The sequence below is a fragment of the Furipterus horrens genome, unplaced genomic scaffold (genome assembly GCF_987537825.1).
Source record: "Furipterus horrens unplaced genomic scaffold, mFurHor1.1.pri manual_scaffold_17, whole genome shotgun sequence".
NCBI lineage: Eukaryota > Metazoa > Chordata > Mammalia > Chiroptera > Furipteridae > Furipterus > Furipterus horrens.
This window is the reverse complement of record NW_028327187.1, coordinates 78965764-78985603: the sequence shown is the minus strand read 5'-3', so window position 1 is coordinate 78985603 and position 19840 is coordinate 78965764. Positions and strand designations below refer to the sequence as shown.

The 19840-nt window shown below is 38.3% G+C and overlaps 1 protein-coding gene across 4 annotated transcripts in view; it reads right to left on the bottom strand.

Moving 5' to 3' along the window:
* Nucleotides 1–19840, bottom strand: part of WNK3 (WNK lysine deficient protein kinase 3) — a 118304-nt gene that overhangs the window by 82424 nt on the left and 16040 nt on the right. For all 4 annotated transcript variants that reach the window (XM_090264413.1, XM_090264409.1, XM_090264410.1 and 1 more), the window contains exons 2-6: nt 12894–13066; nt 11710–11930; nt 10852–11009; nt 7249–7337; nt 1232–1451 (exon numbers count right to left, since the gene is read on the bottom strand). In XM_090264413.1, the coding sequence (XP_090120539.1) occupies nt 1232–1451; nt 7249–7337; nt 10852–11009; nt 11710–11930; nt 12894–13066 (861 nt within the window). The remainder of the gene's footprint in view (nt 1–1231; nt 1452–7248; nt 7338–10851; nt 11010–11709; nt 11931–12893; nt 13067–19840) is intronic.

Genomic DNA, 19840 nt, shown 5'->3' with positions numbered 1-19840 from the left:
TCTCCCATTCTTTCTCATCCCATCCTCCCACTCTCTAAAAATAAATAAAACCTTGTTTTAAAAAGAAGCTAACAGAGGAAGTATAACACTAAAACAAAAGAATAAGCCAAGAAAGAGAAAGACATGGAATTTAGGAATTATGAAGTCTAATATAGGAGAGAGGCAGAGAAGTCTATGAAGATAGTAAATGGAAATACCAGGATGATAGGTGTGCACCAGATGTCCAGGACAATCATTCCAGATTAGAACAGTGTAACTACAAAGACAGAAGTGTTAAAGACTTTCATTTCCAAGATCCCCATTGTCATTGTCCAATTTTTCTTTTTAACCTCGGGACAGAATGCCCAGGTGAGCCTGCCTCACAGTGCCTGTACTGGGCTAAACTTGACCACGTGCAAGCCCGCCCTTTAAGCACTGCAGCAGCCTGGATCAGGGATGGGCACGCATTCTACCCCACAGAAGTTATCTGCTGTCATCTACTCTTGAGGGGGTCATGGGGAGATTAGAAGAAGTTAGAGGGGCCCACTCCCTGTCAAACCATAGTTACCAGACAACTCATTTCAGGTCCACACAACAGCCGCGCTGGCGCCCTGACTGTGGTGAGCCAAGTGTGCATTTCCCTGGATTCACACACGACCTCACCCACTGACTTCCTCAGAAGCAGCTCTTGCAAACCCTTCAGGAAGCTGAAATCAGAGTGTGACTGAGAGACTGCTGAGCAGATACTCTCCTGGGCATCTTCACCTAAGAGTACCTTCAGTAACCAGCAGGGTTGTGTGCTTGCCACTCAGGTTTTCAAAACAAAACAATATATTACCTACGTAAGCTATAATAAAAAGCAAAGGAAATGAATAACACAAAAGTCAAAAGAGATATTGCCTGTGGTGAGGAGGGAGTGGTGATGAGGGAGGGGAATGCAACTGGAAGGGGCACGCAGGAGGTTTCTAAGATAACAACTGCATTCTATTTCTTTTTTTCATTTTTACTGAATTTATTGGGGTGACACTAGTTAACAAAAATTATATGAATTTCAGGTGCACAATTCTATTTCTTAACAAAGGAAGTGTATTATCAGTCTTTATGCAGTACATAAATTTAATATTTAATAGTAAAATATCAATTTAAATAAAGAAAAGGAGAAAATAACAAAAAAGAAAACAATGAGAAAGAGAAAGACAGTCAATCCTGACAGTACTGTACATGGGCAGGGAAAATAGCAGACTTCACTTACCATTTCATATGCTACCTCCTCAGGTGTATCTGTTTCTAAATTAAAACTGAATTCAATAGCTTCATTGTCTTTGTGCTTGCCTTTCAATTTTTTAGGGTCTTCCACCCAGAGTCTTAAAGCCATGGATGAATTTGAGCAATCATCTTCCTCTGCTAACTCCACCCTCAGTCCAGTATCCTCAGCAAAAAATGTGTGGTTTAGTAGGTTCCTGATAGACAACCTAATAAGCAAAATATCTATCTCATTATCAGTTCTTCCAATCATAAGATACAGAATCTTTAAAATTAATTGTATCAAAGTAAAAGTCTTACTTTTAATTTTCTATTAATTAAACCATTATTCTACTTTGTCATAAAAATATTATATCTAACTTATTATGATCAAAGATGCAAAAAATTTCCAACTAACATGCATTTGTAGTGACATTAATTAAAGATTATTACTAGTAATATATCTAGATACTGAAGTTTAACATACCTAAAAGTATGCCTAAAGAGAGTTGAGGGAAGGGCAAGGAACAGCAATGGGGGGAAAATGTGACAACTGTAATAGAACTACAAGAGAGAGAGAGAGAGAGAGAGAGAGAGAGAGAGTGAGTGAGAGAGTTGAAGTGCTTCAGTAAGTTATATGGATTGAGCAGTTTCCCTAAACCACTGGCTTAAGTTACTAAGACTCAAACAGTAAATATTGTGCAAAAGAAGTGAAAAACTTTTCCAGATATATAAACACTAAAGAAAATTAGAAGTTTGAACACTTTTATTTATTTATTTATAAATTATATTTTACCGATTATGCTATTACAGTTGTCCTGATTTCCCCCCCCCTTTGCCCCCTTCCACCCAGTACCCCCACTCCCTCAGGCAATCCCCACATCATTGTTCATGTCCAAGGGTCAAGAATATAACTCCTTTGGCTACTCCATTTCCTTCACTGTACTTTACACTCCCATGGCTATTCTGTAACTATCTATTTGTACTTCTTAATTCCCTCACCTCTTCACCCATTCCCCCACAGCCCCCTTCCATCTGACAACCATCAAAACGCTCTCCACATCCATGATTCTGTCTGTTCTTGTTTGTTTAGTTCGTTTTTTATATTCAATTGTTGACAGATATGTATATATTGCCATTTTATTGTTCATAGTTTTGATCCTCTTTTGCTTAAATAAGTCCCTTTAATATTTCATATTATAATGGTTTGGTGATGATGAACTCCTTTAGTTTTTTTCTTGCCTGGGAAGCTCTTGATTTACCCTTTGATTCTAAATGATAGTTTTGCTGGGTAGAGCAATCTTGGCTGTAAAACCCTGCCTTTGAATATTTCTTGCCAATCCCTTCTAGACTACAAAGTTTATTTTGAAAAATTATAGCTGATAAAGTCTTATAGAAACTCCCCTGTAGGTAACTAACTTCCTTGCTCTTGCTGCTTTTAAGATTCTTTCTTTATCTTTAACCTTTGGCATTTTAATTATGATGTGTCTTGGAGTGGGCCTCTTTCCATCCATCTTGTTTGGGACTCTGTCCTTCCTGGACTTGCATGTCTATTTCCTTCACTGAATTAGGGAAGCTTTCTTTTACTATTTTTTTCAAATAGATTTCCAATTTCTTGCTCTTTCTCTTCCCCTTCTGGCACCCCAATGATGTGAACATTCAACTGCTTGAAGTTGTCCGAGAGGCTACATAGACTATCCTGATTTTTTTGGATTATTTTTTCTTCTTGTTCTGATTGGTTGTGTTTTGCTTCCTTATGTTCCAAATCACTGATTTGATCATTGGCTTCATCTACTCTATTGTTGCTTCCCTGTATAGTGTCCTTTATTTCGATTAGTATATCCTCATTTCTGACTGGATCTTTTTGATACTGCTGAGGGCCTCACTAAGCTCTGTGAGCATTCTTACAACCAATGTTTTGAACTCCACATCTGATAGATTGCTTATCTCCATTTAATTTAGTTCTTTTTCTGGGGCTTTTTTCTGTTATTTATTTTGGGCCATATTTCTTTGTCTCCTAATTTTGGCAGCCTCCCTTGGTTTATTTCTATGTATTAGGTAGAGCTGCTTTGACTCCAAGTCTTTGTAGTGGCCTAATGTAGTAGGTGTCCTGTAGGGTCCAGTGGCACAGCCTCCCCTATCACCTAAGCTGGGTACTCAAGGGGCACCCCGCTCTTGTAGTTGAGCCTTAGTTGCTGTTGGCAGATCAGTGGGAGGGATTTACCCAGACCAGTCAGCTGAAAGGACTGGCTGTGACCACTGACCACCCACCTCTGCCCTCCATGGAGGATCAGCTGTTTAGGGACAGGGTGGTGGTGCTCCAACCTGGTCTGTAGCTGTACACTAGGTCAGCTGGCCCTGAGGTTTCCCTAGTGTTGCAGGCCAAGGTCAGCCCCTACCTGTGCTTTGCCTGGGACCACCCTGCCTGAGCTCCAAATAATCTGATATGGCTGCTTCTTGTGCTGGGCTTATAGATTCCCAGGTGAAGCCAAGCTGTGACTCTAAACTGGCTGGTGCTATTGCCTGGCCTGAAGCTCACTGAAGTCAGCTGTGGCTTGTCTGAGAAGATTTAGGAAGCTGTGAAGCATGAGCCAAGACCAGCCATTCATATGGGAAAGCAGCTTGGGTGGGCTCATAAACTGGGTGGGGCGGAGTCTCTGGGGATCTCCAAGGTGGGTCAAATAGTGTTAGCCAGGTTGGTGGAGTCTCAGATATGGCACCAGCTTGCCAACTCAGTGGTCTGTAGGGGTCTAGAAAAGGGACAATAGCCTCTGCTCACCTTGATGCCAGACATTTCAGTTTCTCCCTGTATGTCATTCGTGCCTTTCAAGCTGCTACCCTGGTGCTGGAGCTCAGAGTGGGTGACTCTTGAGTAGATAAGTCCATGTGTGGGTTCTTGAAGAAAAAATGCTTGGGACTCCAGAAGTTTCTTCCACTGACAGAATCCCCACTGCTTTTAGCAGCCAGAGGTTAGAGGGACTTATCTTCCGGTCACTGTGGAACCCTGGGATGGGGGCCTAGAGTGGGGCTGTGACTCCTCACTCCTGAGGTATCCCTCCCAAATTTTTATCCACCACACATGGGTGTGGGACCAGCCTGTTTCATGTCTCGCTCCTCCTACCTGTCTGAATGGATGCGAATTCTTTAATTCTGTAGTTGTCAGACTTCCATTCATCTCAATTTCTGATGGTTCTAAGTGATGGTTGTTCTATATTTTAGTTGTAATTTTGATGTGGTTATGCAAAGAGGCCAGCCACGTCTGCCTACATCACCATTTTGACTGGAAGTCCTAGAAGTTCAAATTCTTTACAGATAGAGCTTGTAGACTTCATCAGCAATAATCTAATCACTATGTCACTCATTGCAGAGTGCCATGGATGAAGTTCATTTATAATTTAGTTCAGCAAAGTCCCATGGTTTTCTTAAAATATTTATGTCTAGTGTATTAAACCAAAGTATACATACAGTGGAGACAAGACTAGTCTAGTACCAGAGATTAACCACCTCTGAAGAGAAAGAAAGGACAAGGGTTCAAAAGATTCTTTCACAAGCTAGAACAATTAATTACCTTTTCCTTGACCAACTTCTAAAACAGATACATCATATCTAATCTATCTATATTACAGGCCAAGAAGAACTGAAACTGATGTATTCCATAATAGCTATGTAGAAAGTCCCTCCTGTGCTATTTATTAACATATAACACATGTTATCTTGTAAGTTAAGGATTTAAACCCTCTACATTTTTAGTGACCAAGAGACAAATACTTAACTAAGAGTGTTATAAAAAGGAACAATCTTGCTCAGACTAATTAGGTTTAAGGTTAAGGTGAAATTTATTAAGAAGGCACAACCAAGTTAAGCCCTCTGACTCACAATGAAAATTTTGTTTAAGTATTTTACTAAGGAAAAATTATAGCAAATGCAGCAGAAGATATCATTCAATAAATATTTGTTACTCTGTTAGGTATTTTATATATATTTATTATCTTTTTAATCATAAAAATAATACCTGTTTTGAGTAATAGTTAGGTAACTTGCTCAATATCACACTGGCTAAGTGAGTCCATAGTTGAATCTTCCTCTCACATTGAAGCCTGTGCTCTTTCCAATAAACTAATATGGCATGAATCCTGTCGGATATTCCACTGTTCTTCACTAATAAATCACAATTAGTGACAAGACTCTATAACCAACAATCAGAATTGAAAATGAAATGGCTATTTCAACATAGTATTTTTAGCCTTGCTTAAAAAAAGCATTCCTAAACTCCTCAACTCAAAAAGAATAACACATTGATTTTTCTCTCCCTCTTTCTTCTTCCCTTTCCTTCTCTTTAAAAATAACTAAATAAAATCTTTAAAAAAAAACAGTAAAAATAGACAAAACAAATTTTTAAAGGACAAAGGACTTGAATAGACATTTTTCAAAAGATATACAAATGGCCAATAAGTACATGAAAATATACTCAACATCATGAGTCATTAGGGAAATGCAAATCAAAACCACAAGGAGATATCACTTCACATCCATTAGGATGGTTTTTACCAAAAAAAAAAAGAAAATAACAAGTGTTGATGATGATGTTGAGAAATTGCAACCCTCCTATATTGCTAGAGGATATGCATAATGGTACAGCCACTGTGGAAAAAGTTTGGTGGTTCTTCAAAATATTAAACATAGTGTTACCATGTGACCCAGTAATTCCACTCCTAGGTGGATACTGAAAATAATGGAAAGCAGAAATTCAAGCAAGTATTTGTACACCAATATTCATGCAACATTATTCATGACTGACAAAAGGCAGAAATAACAAAGTGTCCATCAACAGATAAATAAACAAAATTTGGTGTGTGTGTGTATAATATTCAGCCTTAAAAAGGAAGGAAATTCTGATACATGCTACAACATGGATCAACCTTGAAAACTATGCTAAGTGAAATAACCCAGACACAAAAGGAGAAATATTTTATGATTCCACTTATATGAGGTACCTACAATAAGCAAATTCATAGAGACAGAGAGTATAATAGAGGTTACCAAGGGTTAAGGGAAAGAGGGAATGAGCAGTTGTTAAATGGGTACAGAGTTTCTGTTTGGGATGATGAAAAAGTTCTGGAAATAGATGGTGGTGATGGTTGTACTGTGAAAGCATTTAATGCCACTGAATTGTAACACATAAAAAAGACTAAAATGGTAAATTTTATGTTATATAAATTTTACAATAATGAAAACAAATATATACCTAGATATAGCCTGTTGGTACAAACATTAAGAACGTTCCATAATGAAGCTATAATTAAATAGGCCTTACCTTAGTGGCTTTATGTATTCTCAGATAAGCAACACTAAACTTAGATAGAAAAATAATAAAAATAGGAGATAGTCAATCAAATGCTGGTGGAAATAATTTCTATAAAGGACCTGTCACCTTTACTAATCATAATCAATAAGAAGGTAAAAGTCAAATGATTAATCTTTCAAATTGTCAGCAGCTGTCCAAAGCTCAAATTAAAGAGAAATATGATCTAAAACTAAAAGGAGTTATCCACAAGAAAAACACAAATTGGGATACAAATTCTTGAACAAAAATAGCCCTATCAATTCTACCATCATAATACAAGAACATATGGTCAAACCAAAAAACAGCTGGTGAGTTGATGATTAATTTTTTAAAACTTCCATTAAAAACCATTTAAGTACTTACCTAAAGGTGATACTATAAAAACTCTCTACTTCATCAATTGTTAGAAGCAAGTTAACCTGGGGGGAAGGGGCCCACTGACTTAATCTGATGCCTCAAGGTGATGAAACCTTGTCACAAAACAGACAATCACAGAACCCAATTTTTGCTTCAAGGAAAATTCAGCACACGATATGCACCAATACACTTTACTAAAGACAGTATGGTTTGTCTTCCATTCAAAAGTCCTATCAAGCATAATTCAAAGGTCAAAAAACAACCCAGTGCAAAGTAAGAGAAAAATGCATCTATCAGTTATGTCACTTCACTACATTTGCACCCACCTTTCAGATTTGTTTTGACGAATACAACCTTCAATGATTTCTTTCACTTCAGGATCAGTGACTTTATTGAAACTAGCTGGTTTTATGCCCTAGAAGGAGAAAAATGGTTTCTAGTCACATATTAAACTATTGAAAGCCCAAATCAACATCACATTTATTAGAATAATGATTTTTACCACTAAACCATATTCAAGTTTTAAATGAGATATATAGTATAAGTTTAACAACTTTCTTGACAAGGATTTTTGTCATAGTTCTACAAATAATAGTAAAAATTATAAATAATCTAAAATTAACAAGTCAAAATTATATGTTATGTAATATACATGCTAATATGCAGATATTAAAATGTTCTCAAAGTAATTAATAACATGGGAGCATTCTCATACTGCAACATTAAGTAGGGAAAAAATAGGATCCCAAAATGTACATACAGAATAACCCCAATAAGCAAAATATAATAAGCAAGTATTCTTTGAAATCAGAAAAATCAATGTTATTTAAAAACTTTTTTTTAAATCCTCATCTGAGGACATTTTCTTTCTTTCTTTTTTTTTTTTTTTAGAGAGAGAAGAAGGAAGAGAGAGACACATCGATGCAGGATCCATGCCGAGACCAGGGATCATAAGCATCTGGACTGGGGGTCCCACGTGCCTGTGCCTGAACCAGGGATGAACCCACAACCCAGGTATATGCCCTGACCGGGAATTGAATCTACAACCATTTGGCTAAGGGATGATGCTCCAACCATGAGCCACACTGGCCAGGACTATTTAAAAACTTTTGACATCTGGCCAAGATGGAGGCCTAGCCCGACATGCTCCATCTCCCTCCACAACTAAGAAGGACTATAACTACCACAAACCCAGAAATAACCAGAAGTTCCAGAAAATAAAGCTACATGGAAGTCCAACATATGAAGTTATAAAGAAGTGGTGCTCGTCCGGATGGATAGGAGGGGCGAAGCCAGGCTGGAGAGATCAGGCTGTGCTGGTGGTGGCAGCTGCAGTGATGAGCAGCAGGACTGCGGTAAGCACATACACCCGAATTTAAGGGGAGGAGAAAAGCACCTGGGGAGCACCTCTGGCTGTGGACCAAACCCATCAGCTCATGATTCCAATGCTGGGGAAGGGAGACCCCTCATTGCCTTGGACTGTGAGGCCCAGAGGGCGTGGGGACAGAGGAGGAGGCTCCCAGTCTTTCATGGGAGAGGGAACGGCAGTAATCCATCTTGGATGCCCGCCCCCACACAAAGTGCCAAAGTGCGGTGAGAAGGGTTGCCTGGTAGTGACGAGTGCACGGGGCTCTGCCCCCTATAGCGTAGGAGGTGTGACAGCCCCGACCAAGAAGGAAAGGTAAAACAAAAACTGCCAGGATGACAGGGATAATGATAGAGATCCCAATCATGCCACTGACCAGAAAGCAAAGCAAATACATGAATTAATGGACGAACAGATAGATAATCGTTCTGAGGCTCAGTTCAGAGCTATAGTTATAAGACAGCTTACAGAAATAACAGCAGGACTTAATCAAGACAGGGAGGGAATAAAGGCTAGCCCTGCTGAAATGAACAAAAACACAATGAAACAAGTGGTGAGGGAAGGAAAACCAGGGATTAAATCAACAAATTGGAACATAGGGAAGGAACAGTCAACCAGTGCAGAAAGAGGAAACAAAAAGTGAGGAAAATGAGGCTAAGCTCAGAAACCTCTGGGACAATTATAAGAGAGTGAACATCCGAATTATAGGGTTGCCAGAAGGTGAAGAACTAGAAATTGAAAATTTATGTGAAAAAATAATGAAGCAGAACTTCCCTAACTTGGGGAAGGAAATAGACTTACAGGTCCAGGAAGCACAGAGAGTTCCAAATAAACTGGACGCAGGGAGAACCACTCCAAGACACATTATAATCAAATTGTCAAAAACTAAAGATAAAGAGAGAATCTTAAAAGCAGCAAGAGAGAAGAAGAGAATTACGTACAAATTAGACTATCAGCTGATTTCTCAAAGGAGACTGTGCAGGCAAGAAGGGGTTCGCAAGAAATATTCAAAGTAATGAAAATCAAAAACCTACAACCACAAATACTCTATCCAGCAAAGCTGTCATTCAGAATAGAAGGGCAGAGAAAGTGCTTCCAGGACAAAGTAAAACTGAAGGAGTTCATTAGATCCAAACCACTGTTATATGAGATGTTAGAAGGACTTGTTTAGAAGAAGGAGGATCAAAACTATGAAGATTAAAATGAAAACTGTATCAGAACAACCAAAAACAGAAGCTAGGTTATCGAAACAAAGGCAAACTAAGTAGGCAACGAGACTGGAGAAAGAACTATAGGTATGGGGATCATATAGGGGGGAGGTCAGCAGGGAGGGGGAAGTGGGGAAAGGGAGAGCGATAGTACAGGAATTAAGAAGCATAGTAGGAGGGAGTGGAGTAGACAGGAAGATGTTGAGAACTATATGCACAACCAATGGGGATGGACTAAGTGGGGGGGCACTGGAGGGAGGTGGGTCACTGGGTGGAGGGGAGCAGAGGGAAAAGAAATTGGGGCAACTGTAACAGCATAATCAATAAAACATTTAAAAATAAGTAAATAAAAATAAATAAATTAATTAAAACTTTTGAAAATTCCTAAGTGTTTCTCTATTGCAAACGTTCCAAATCAATATTATTTCAAAGTCTTCTGGAATGTCTAGAAGAAATGAACAAATTGATTTGTCAGAGAAACTATGTCATTTGTCATATAGAATATCCCATATTATGAACATTGGCCTTATTTCTTATGTTGCCCTACTCAAACCTCTGCAATTCCTTCATAGTAGCTGTGTGGACTTGGATAAGTCACAACCTCTGAGTCTCAGTCTCATCATTTATAAACTGAAAATAGCACCACCTTGCAAGGATATAGCATACATTTAAAAACAGTATTTCTGAGCATTAGTTATCTGAGACACTCTATCAATCTCTTTTCCAGCCTATCTTGAGCCACCCAATTAGTTATGAAGTATACCTCTTTTAAACAATCCTAGCATTTTGCTTCTACCTCGCTCAGGTCCCCTTACAATACTCCCATACTCTTATTTTTATGGTTATTTGTGAATTTATATTACCCTTCTACTAAAAATGTAAGCTCTTTGTGGGTAGCAAATTTTTCTTATTCATCCTTGCTTTCCTTGCAATTTCTAAAAAATTACGCAGAGCAAAAATCAAATACTGTATCTGTGGAATTATAGTTTCAATGCCCTTTCACTATCAGGCTTTTAGAACTAAAAGAAACCTTCAAACCATTTAGCCAATCTTTATAACAAATTTGGAAAATAAGATCCATCTAATAAATGTCTAAAGTTTCTTTACAAACAAATGCGTATGTATGATATATCTCTGAGTTCCCCAAGATACCAATTCAGAGCATTTTATATGACCACAATAGAGTATATGTATATATTGTAACATAAATCTAAAGCTTGCTTCATTACAATTATGTTAAATTTAGCACTGTTATACAAAACTAAACCGAAATTGGATTTTATTAAGTTGATCTAAAACAATTTTAACATGAAATATGGCAATTTGTGAAGTAAAAGGAGTAAAGTTATACCTACACTAGTTACTTTACGGTATATTTGAGCTGCATTTTGGCATTCAGAATAAGGGTACTCCGAAGTTGCCATTTCCAGCATACACATTCCAAAAGCATAGACATCTACAGATTCATCATAGTGCTCTTCATACATCTCTGGAGCCATAAACTCAGGAGTCCCTACAAAATAAAACCACAACCATATTTTTATTTTAAAAAAATGTGTATTCACCAAGATTACTTTCCCTTTGCCATAAGGATTACCTGAGTTAATTTCTACTCCTTAAAAGAAATTTAAAAATATAAAGTTTGTTGAACACTTGCCATATCTAATATAAAGCACTTAAAGAATTTCCTTAACTTTGCATACTGATAAAGTTCAATCTATACTGTTCAAGATTAAGTAATGATCACTAAAATGGTTTTATTTCTATCCTTTTTTTGTTACTGAATTTTTTCATAACTAGTAAATTCTTAAATCCTCAGATACTTTCAATAATCTTAAATATATCCCATGAAAGAAATACACTAGGATGTCTCCAAAATAAGGCAATAATATGTAATAGAATTTCAAAGCAAATTTACATTCCACGCCAGGGATCAGCAAATTTCTCTATAAAGGGCCAGATGGTGAATATTTCAGGCTCTGCCATCCATATGTTCTCTGTCACAAATATTCAACTATGCCATTGTAGTACAAAAGCAACCATAGACACTACATGAACAAATGGGTATAGCTATGTTCCAATAAAATTTTATTTACAAAAATAGGCAGCAGGGCCAGATTTGGCCATGGGCAGTAGTTTGCTGCTCCCTGTTCTAGACATATACAATTAACAACTCTCTTTATCCAACCAATAAACTATAAAATTTTAATCACCAATGACACTCTTAGCAAATGATGTGCGCATTAAGGTGGCTAGGCCTAGATCACCAATCTTCACAGATCCAGTAGGTCCCGTGATGAAAATATTGTCACACTTCAGATCCCGGTGAATAATAGGCGGAGTCCTAGTGTGCAAGAACTGCAACCCCTTTAAAATTTGCCTGCACCAGCTCCTTAGGACCTTTGGTTTCATGACTTTGAATCGTTTTAAGTACCTACATAAAGAAAAAGAAAAAGATCATGTTGATAAAAATACCTAACTTATTGTATGAGCACTATTAGGGTAAATCATTTCAGCTAGCAGATATTGTATGTGCTGCACTACAATTTCATCACTAAGTTGTCTTTTTATCATGTAATTCAAGAAAATTTGAAATCTAAGACCTCATTCTTAGAGAAGACTTCCTACCAACTTTAGCATTTTTAATTCAAAACAAGAATTATTCCAATCAGAGTGGCCTTTTATGAAATGGCAGCACAATTTAAAAACTTCTTCTCGACTTCCTAATATAGTCAGCAGAGGTTTTAACTATAAAATTTTAGTGTGAAGATGCAAAGAAACACAAAATGCATACCCCACATTTAACAGTTAGAAATAAGTGATTATATCATCAAATGAAAAACTGTTGTCAGAAACAAGAGACTACAGATAAGTGAGCCTGGCCACAACACCATCTTTTCAGCATCTTTTACAAAATGACATTGTATTATCTCTATAATGATTTCTAATTCTAAAATCCTATGATATCCCACAAATATTAATGTCTAAATATTGTATTTTCTTTTTTAATTGATTTTAGGGAGAGAGATGGGAAGGGAAGGAGGGAGCAAGGGAGAGAGAGAGAGAAAGAGATATCAATTTGTTGTTCCATCTATTTATGCACTCATTGGTTGCTTCTTCTATGTGCCCTGACCTGAGAGGAGATCTAACCTGCAGCCTCGGCACGTCAGGACAACACTCTCACCAACTGAGCTACTTGACCATGGCAACAGCATTGTATTTTCTAGCAAACTTTATTAACATTCTAATTTTTTAACCTGTCCTGAATATGGTCACTAGATTCAGGATTGCACAAATTCTCTAATCAAGTAATGTTATTTTACAAGCAACTTTTATGACTTCTGAAAATTATTTCCAAAAAGAACTCCAGTAGCAAGCACTATTAGAGTGAACTTACGTCTTTAATGTTCCTGATGTCATAAGTTCGGTCACTAATACAATGCACTTCTTTCCTTTTAATATAGACTCCCAGGAATCATAAAATCGAACTATATTGGGATGTTGGAGACCCTTTAACATCTCTGCTTCTTCCTTGAACCTTTGCTGTTCAGCTTTGGTTAATTTCCGGTCCTGAAATAGAGGAACAAGTTCCAAATTAAAGCACAGAAATTCTCATGCACATTTCTAATACCACTAAAATGAGTGCTTTACTGTATTGTATTTATTTATATATGTATTTATTTTTGCCTGCCAATTCTTTGCTCAGGACCTATGTAATCACTGATATCCTTTGTTAGTTAACTTCAACTCCTCCCATACAGCAATGAAGCAGTTTCTACATTCCATAACTATGTTGTAAAGCCACTTGCATAATAAATCAGTACCTTAAAAAAGCATACCTTGGAAGTTAATTTTTTCCGGTAATCATTATGATACATATATCAACTCATTAATGTTATATGTCTAAAACTTATACATTGTTATATGTCAATTATATCTCAATAAAACTGAAAAAATAAAATTTCCATTGCTCGTAAAGAAAATCATTATCTAAAAATGAGAAAAAATAATCATCAAAACAAATAATATGAAAGGCTCCTTAAGAAATCCCCAAATTTCCCTATCTAAAGATCTATAAAGTCAGGACAGGAAAAATCAAATGTTAGACACCTAAACATTTATCCTGTTCTAATATATTAATTATCAACATATTTCCAGACAGAAATATAAGGTTACCAACCAACTAAAGATCTTCAAACACGATTTGGACCTCTAAGCTGCCATATTAAGTGCTAGAAGTCAAAAAAGCCATGTTCAGCCCTGGCTGGTGTGGCTCAGTGCACTGAGTGCTGGCCTGTAAACCAAAAGGTCACCGGTTTGATTCCCAGTTAGGGCACATGTCTGGGTTCCAGGCCAGGTCCCCAAGTGGGGGCGCACGAGAGACAACCAATCGATGTCTCTCTCTCTCTCTTTCTCCCTCCCTTCCCCTCTCTCTAAAAGTAAATAAAACTTAAAAAAGAGCCATGTTCAAACCAATGTCACCGCAATAAATTCAATTTTTTTAAATATCATTTTGAAAGGAGCAATATTTACAGAATTCTGAGGGAAGATTAAAATTCTGAACCAGATAAACTATCAACCAAGTTTATAATGCAAAACTACAGATATTTCCATGAAAACCAAGATACAGAAAGTGTACGACACCACAAACCCTTTCTAAAAATAAGTCAAATAATTTCAATTAAAATGTGGCTAAATAAAGTCGCTAGAAAAGAAGGGTGTAGCATACAATAAATAAGACATTTCTAATTAATGCTTACTTAAGAGTTTAGTCTAAGTAATCAGGGCATCTGTGGTTGGTAAATTTGAGTGAATTTTCCAAACAGGAATTAAAAATAGAAGGTACATGGGGACTTCCGGCCAAGATGGAGGCATAGACAGACACACTGTGTCTCCCTCCACAACTAAGAAGGAATACAACTGCCTCGAAGCTAGAAACAACCAGAAGTTCCAGAAAATCAAACTGCATGAAGTCCAGCAAACAAAGATAAAAAGAAGAAATACTCATCCAGACAGGTAGGAGGGGCGGAGTCGGGGCAGAGAGGACGCAGTGTGGTGGTGGCTGCAGTGGCAGCAGCTGCCAGGCCGGCAGAAAGTGCAGTCTCAAATTTTAAAGTCAGGAGGGACACCTGGGTAGCGTTCCCAGCTCCTCGTCGGACCTAGCAGCTCAAGGTCCCAGCACTGGGGAAAATCAAGCCTCATTGCTTCTGACTGTGCAAACCAGTGGGGGTTGGAGGGGGTGGCAGAAACTGCCGGTCTCAGCAGAGTCCGCTTGCTTAAAGGGCCCCCACGGTCCTAGAACGTCTGCAGACCCACCCACTCTGGGAACGACGGCCAGGGCAGCATCCAGTCCGGTGCAGAGGTGGGAGGTGTGCCTGGAAAAGGGGCGAGTGCTGGGCAGGCAGCATTATTCCCTCTCGGACCCCTGCCCCATATGCAGCACCACAACGTGGTGAAGCGGGTCGTCCTGTACTGACGAATCCCTAAGGCTCCGCCCCTTACAATGGAACAGGAGCGACAGCTCTACCTGGGACACGAAGGCAAACAAACACAGGAGCCTGTCAGAATGAGGAGACAGAGAAGTATGGCCCAAAAGGGGGGAACTAAGCAATGAGGAGATAGCCAACCTAACAAATGAGGAGATAGACAACCTAACAGACGCAGAATTCAAAACACTGGTAATAAAGATGCTCACAGGCTTGACAGATATGCAAGGGCATAAGAGAAGAAGTGAAGGCTATGCAAAGTGAAATTAAGGAAAATCCACACAAAACCAATGGTGAAGGGAAGGAAACCGGAGTTCAAATAAATGATTTGGAACAGAAGGAAGAAAAAAACAGTCAACCAGTGCAGAATGAGGAAGCAAGAATTGAAAAAAAATGAGGAAAACTTCCCAAATTTTGTGAAGGAGCTGGACATACAGGTCTGGGAAGCACGGAGGGTCCCGGGCAAGCTAGACCCAGAGGGGACCACACCAGGATGCATCATGATTGAGATGCCAAAGGTGAAAGATAAAAAGAGAGTCCTGGGGGCAGCAAGAGAGAGGCGGAGGGTTGCCTACACGGGGGTGCCTATAGGACTCAGCTGATTTCTCAGAGGACACTTTGCAGGCAGGAAGGGACTGGCAAACAGTATTCCATGTGATGAAAGGCAACCTGCAACCAAGATTACTCTATCCAGCAAGGTTATCATTTGGAATGGAAGGGCAGATGAACTGCTTTCCAGACAAGGTAAAGCGAAAGGAGTTCATCATCACCAAGCCATTATTACATGAATGTCAAAGGGACTTAAGAAAAAGATCAAAACTACGAACACTAAAATGACAACAAACTCACAAATATCAACAACTGAACCTAAAAAATAAAAAACAAAATACAACTAAGCAAACCAGAATAGGAACAGAATCATAAGTATGGGGATCATTTGGAGGGTTATCAGCTGTGAGGGGGGAGGGGGAGAAATGGGGAAATGGTGCAGGGATTAAGAAGCATAATCGGTTGGTACAAAATAGACAGGGGGAATTTAAGAATAATATAGGAATGGGTGAAGCCAAAGAACTTATGTGCATGACCCATGGACATGAACTAAGGGGAGTGAGATTGCTGGAGGGAAGGGGGATACTGGGCAGAAGGGAGAAAAGCGAAAAAATATTGGGACTACTGTAACAAAATCAATAAAATATACTTTAAAATAGCTGTATTATCTCATAGCTTAAAATGCTTACTCAAGTTTTGTTTTTGAAAACAGATTGACATGTTGACGTCTTTTCCTTATACTCTTTATTTTTATTTTTTTAATGAGGAATGGCTGCTGGATTTTTATCAAATGTTTTCTCAGCACCTACTGATATGATAATATGATTTATTGATAGGTAACTGGTACAGAGCTATTCTTAAAACCTTAAAACAAAGCAGGATATTATTCTTTTGATCCACTGATGAAGTCTACTTGCTGATACTTTAGTAGGGGTATTTTAGAAGATTTTATTTATTTATTTTCAGAGAGGGGAAAGGGAGTGAAAAAGAAAGGGAGAGAAACATCAATGTGTGGTTGCCTCTCAAGCACCCCCAACTGGAGACCTGATCTGCATGTCAGGCATGTGCCCTGACTGGAAATCGAACCAGTGACCCTTTGGTTCACAGGCTGGCACTCAATCCACTGAGCCACACCAGCCAGGGCCTTTACTAAGAATTTTAACATCTACATTTATATGTGCAATTATTTTTGTATAATGTAAAGATTTAGTATTAAGATTATACTGACTTCATAAAATTACCATATTTTTTGCTCCTTAAGACGCACTTTTTTCCCCCAAAAAAGTGGGGGGAAAAAGTCTGTGCATCTTATGGAAAGAATATTGCGTCACAGACTGTGATATGTATTCCTTGACCTGTCAGTGGTAGCGACAGCTGTTAGAAGAGGAAGCGGTGGGCCCACGCAAAACCCCTGGGGACGCTTAAAAGTCCCACTTTACTGCTGTCTGCCTCTGTCCATCACCCAGGACCTGGGAGAGTGCAGAGAGTCACCTGATGCTCGAGCTACAATCGCTGACCTTTCAAATCAGCTGAGGCTAATAAGGGGTATGAGTGAGGCACAATGCCAACTGCCAATTGTCTTTGACACTGGGTGCGGTCTGTGTCAGTAGAACTGCCTCCAATCACCAATCACTGTGTCTTAAGCTCTGTCAATCACGAGAGGCAGATGTGGGTGGAGCTGAAGTAACGTTCTCGGCTGGCTACTGGCTCCATTACATGCTACAGCTGTCTCCTCTACCTCCATACTGTTTCCAGTGCACACCAGATTTCTGTGTGAGGAGGCCAGCAGTAACTTGGTGAGCAGCCATTATTGCTGAAGTTTGTAGTATATAAAGGGGGTTATGGTGGGATCACTGTTCGAGTCGTCGTCGGCAGCCGTCCGTCTCGAGAGACGATGGTGTAGCTTCTTAAGAGTCTATCTGCACCGCCGAGAATGGCTGTGCAGTCCGACTCGGGAGTGACACGGTATCTGTCTCCTCCCGTGTTGAATCGACATCTTGCAATGACGCTGGAGTGTCCTCTCCAGTGAAGCTGAAGCTACAGAGCCTGGGCAGGGTGATATGGAGGGTCTGCTGTTGCCCATGCAGCAGACGCCCCCTCTCTTTGCAGCTGAAGGGTCCAAGGGAAAGACGGAGTCAATACAGCTTGGCTTCAGGTGCGCTGCAGGAGTTGCCGGTGTTGACTACAACGTCAAACCGCCTTAGGGACTCCGGCTCCGGATTTTCTGTTGGGGTTTACTCCCTTAGCCTTTCCCCTGAAGAGGTATGCCGCAAGGCAGCGGAGGTTTTTTGGAGTCAGAGTTTTCCTTCTCTGATGTGACACAGGTACTGAGGGTAAGGGGTATCACTAGCTGTAACAGGCACTGGGGGTAGTCCGCCAGAACCTGTAACTAGGATAGTGATACTCTCTGACTGTTACAACTAGTGATACCTCTTACCTCCCTCAATGCCTGTTATTAAAGACCCCCATAAATTCTGACACTAGCGATGATGAGTGCTTGGGGTTTCCAGAAAACTAGATGAGCACTTGAACCTTAATGTCTCTTCTCATTTGTTAATGACAGTGATAATGGTTCTTAATACCACTGTTGACTGCTGTTCACTTTACATGGTTGAAATATTATTCTGTTATATTTTATTAAATATTTTAGTACACCATTTGGTTCGAAATATTTTTTTTCTTGTTTTCCTCCTCTGAACCTAGGTGCGCCTTATGGTCAGGTGCATCATATAGTGCAAAAAATACGGTAATTGGGGTTAAGAAATTTTAATATTGGAATCACTTGTCATTTAACGGTTACCTAGAAATCAAGCTCTGAATCCACTTGTTCCTGGTTGGGTTTTTCCCCCTCTTTTCAAATTATAAAAGAATTCAAGCTTAAAGAATAAAGTATAACAACCAACTTTTTTTTCATTTTGACAAATTTTCTTTCATCCTAACAAGACATTACAGATATAGTTGAAGTCCCCTAGATAGCCCTCCTTGATTTTATGTGTTCTTTTGCAAATTATTTTGCTCAATATTATATTTTAATACTTACCTATTTTTATATATAATTTATTTTAACTACTGTTTAGTATCTCATAATATAGTTCTCCCACAGTTTATCCCTTCACCTACTGATGAAGGTTTAGGTTGATCAATGTTTTCTCTATTATAAACAATGCTGTACTACATATTCTTGGATACCTCCCTGTTTTGGTGTCAAGAAAAAAAATCTTGAATCACCTTACCGTATCCTTTATAATAACTGGCCTATTCAACTTCTATTTTTCTTGGTTACATTTTTATTTATACTTTGTTTAGGAATAATCCATTACTTAAGATTTCTAGGAATAATCCATTACTTAAGATTTCAAATGTGTTATCAATGTTAAAGGTAAAATCTAGGTGGTGGGTATTAAGGATGTTCTCAGAAAATCTTTCAACTTTGCTCTATATTTGAAATGTCTCATACTTAAAATGCTGGGAGAAATATATTTTCAAAGTTGCAGATGGTATTCCCTTATAATAATTTTCCAGAGCATAGCTATGTTTCATTTCTCATTTCTTCTCTCATTTTTTGCCCTCTTATTTTTATCAGGTTCATTAATAATTTTACAGAGAGCCAAAAAGAGTAATTTATTCCATTTTTATGTTTATAATTTATTAATTTCAGTTATCTTTATTAATTCCCTCTTCCTTTATTTTGCTTTCTTTTCCTGTTAATTCCCTAATGTCATAAAATGAGTACTAAATTGCTTCCAGCTGATATTAATTAATAACAGACATTTTAGGAAATAGATTTTCTATGGGTTATAGCTTTTACAATGACCTACAAATTTTGTTGTAATGTCTTTTTTTTTCATTGCTTTCTAAGTAGTTTGTAATTTCAGTTTTGATTTTTTTCCTTGATCCAAAATTTATCTAGGAGTGTGGTTTCTAATCTCTCCAATAAGTTAAGAATATCTTTGGCTCTGGCCAGGTAGCTCAGTTGTTACAGTGTCATCCTGGATTTGCCAAGGTTGCAGGTTAGATACCCTCCCCAGTGACGGCATATAGGAGAATCAACCAATGAATGTATCAACAAGTGGAAAAACAAATCTCTCTATCAACCTCCCTCTCTATCTCAAATCAATAAATTAAAAAGTAATAAAAAGAATATTTTGGCCATTTGTTTCATTATTTATTTCCAATCTTATTGAGAAATGCAGAATATAAAATCCCTTTTCTTTAACTAAAGGTTTCCTTTGGGCTATATATGCAATCAACTTTTTTAATGGCTTGTAGACTATAAAAATATATGTTCCCTATTTGAAATACATAAGGT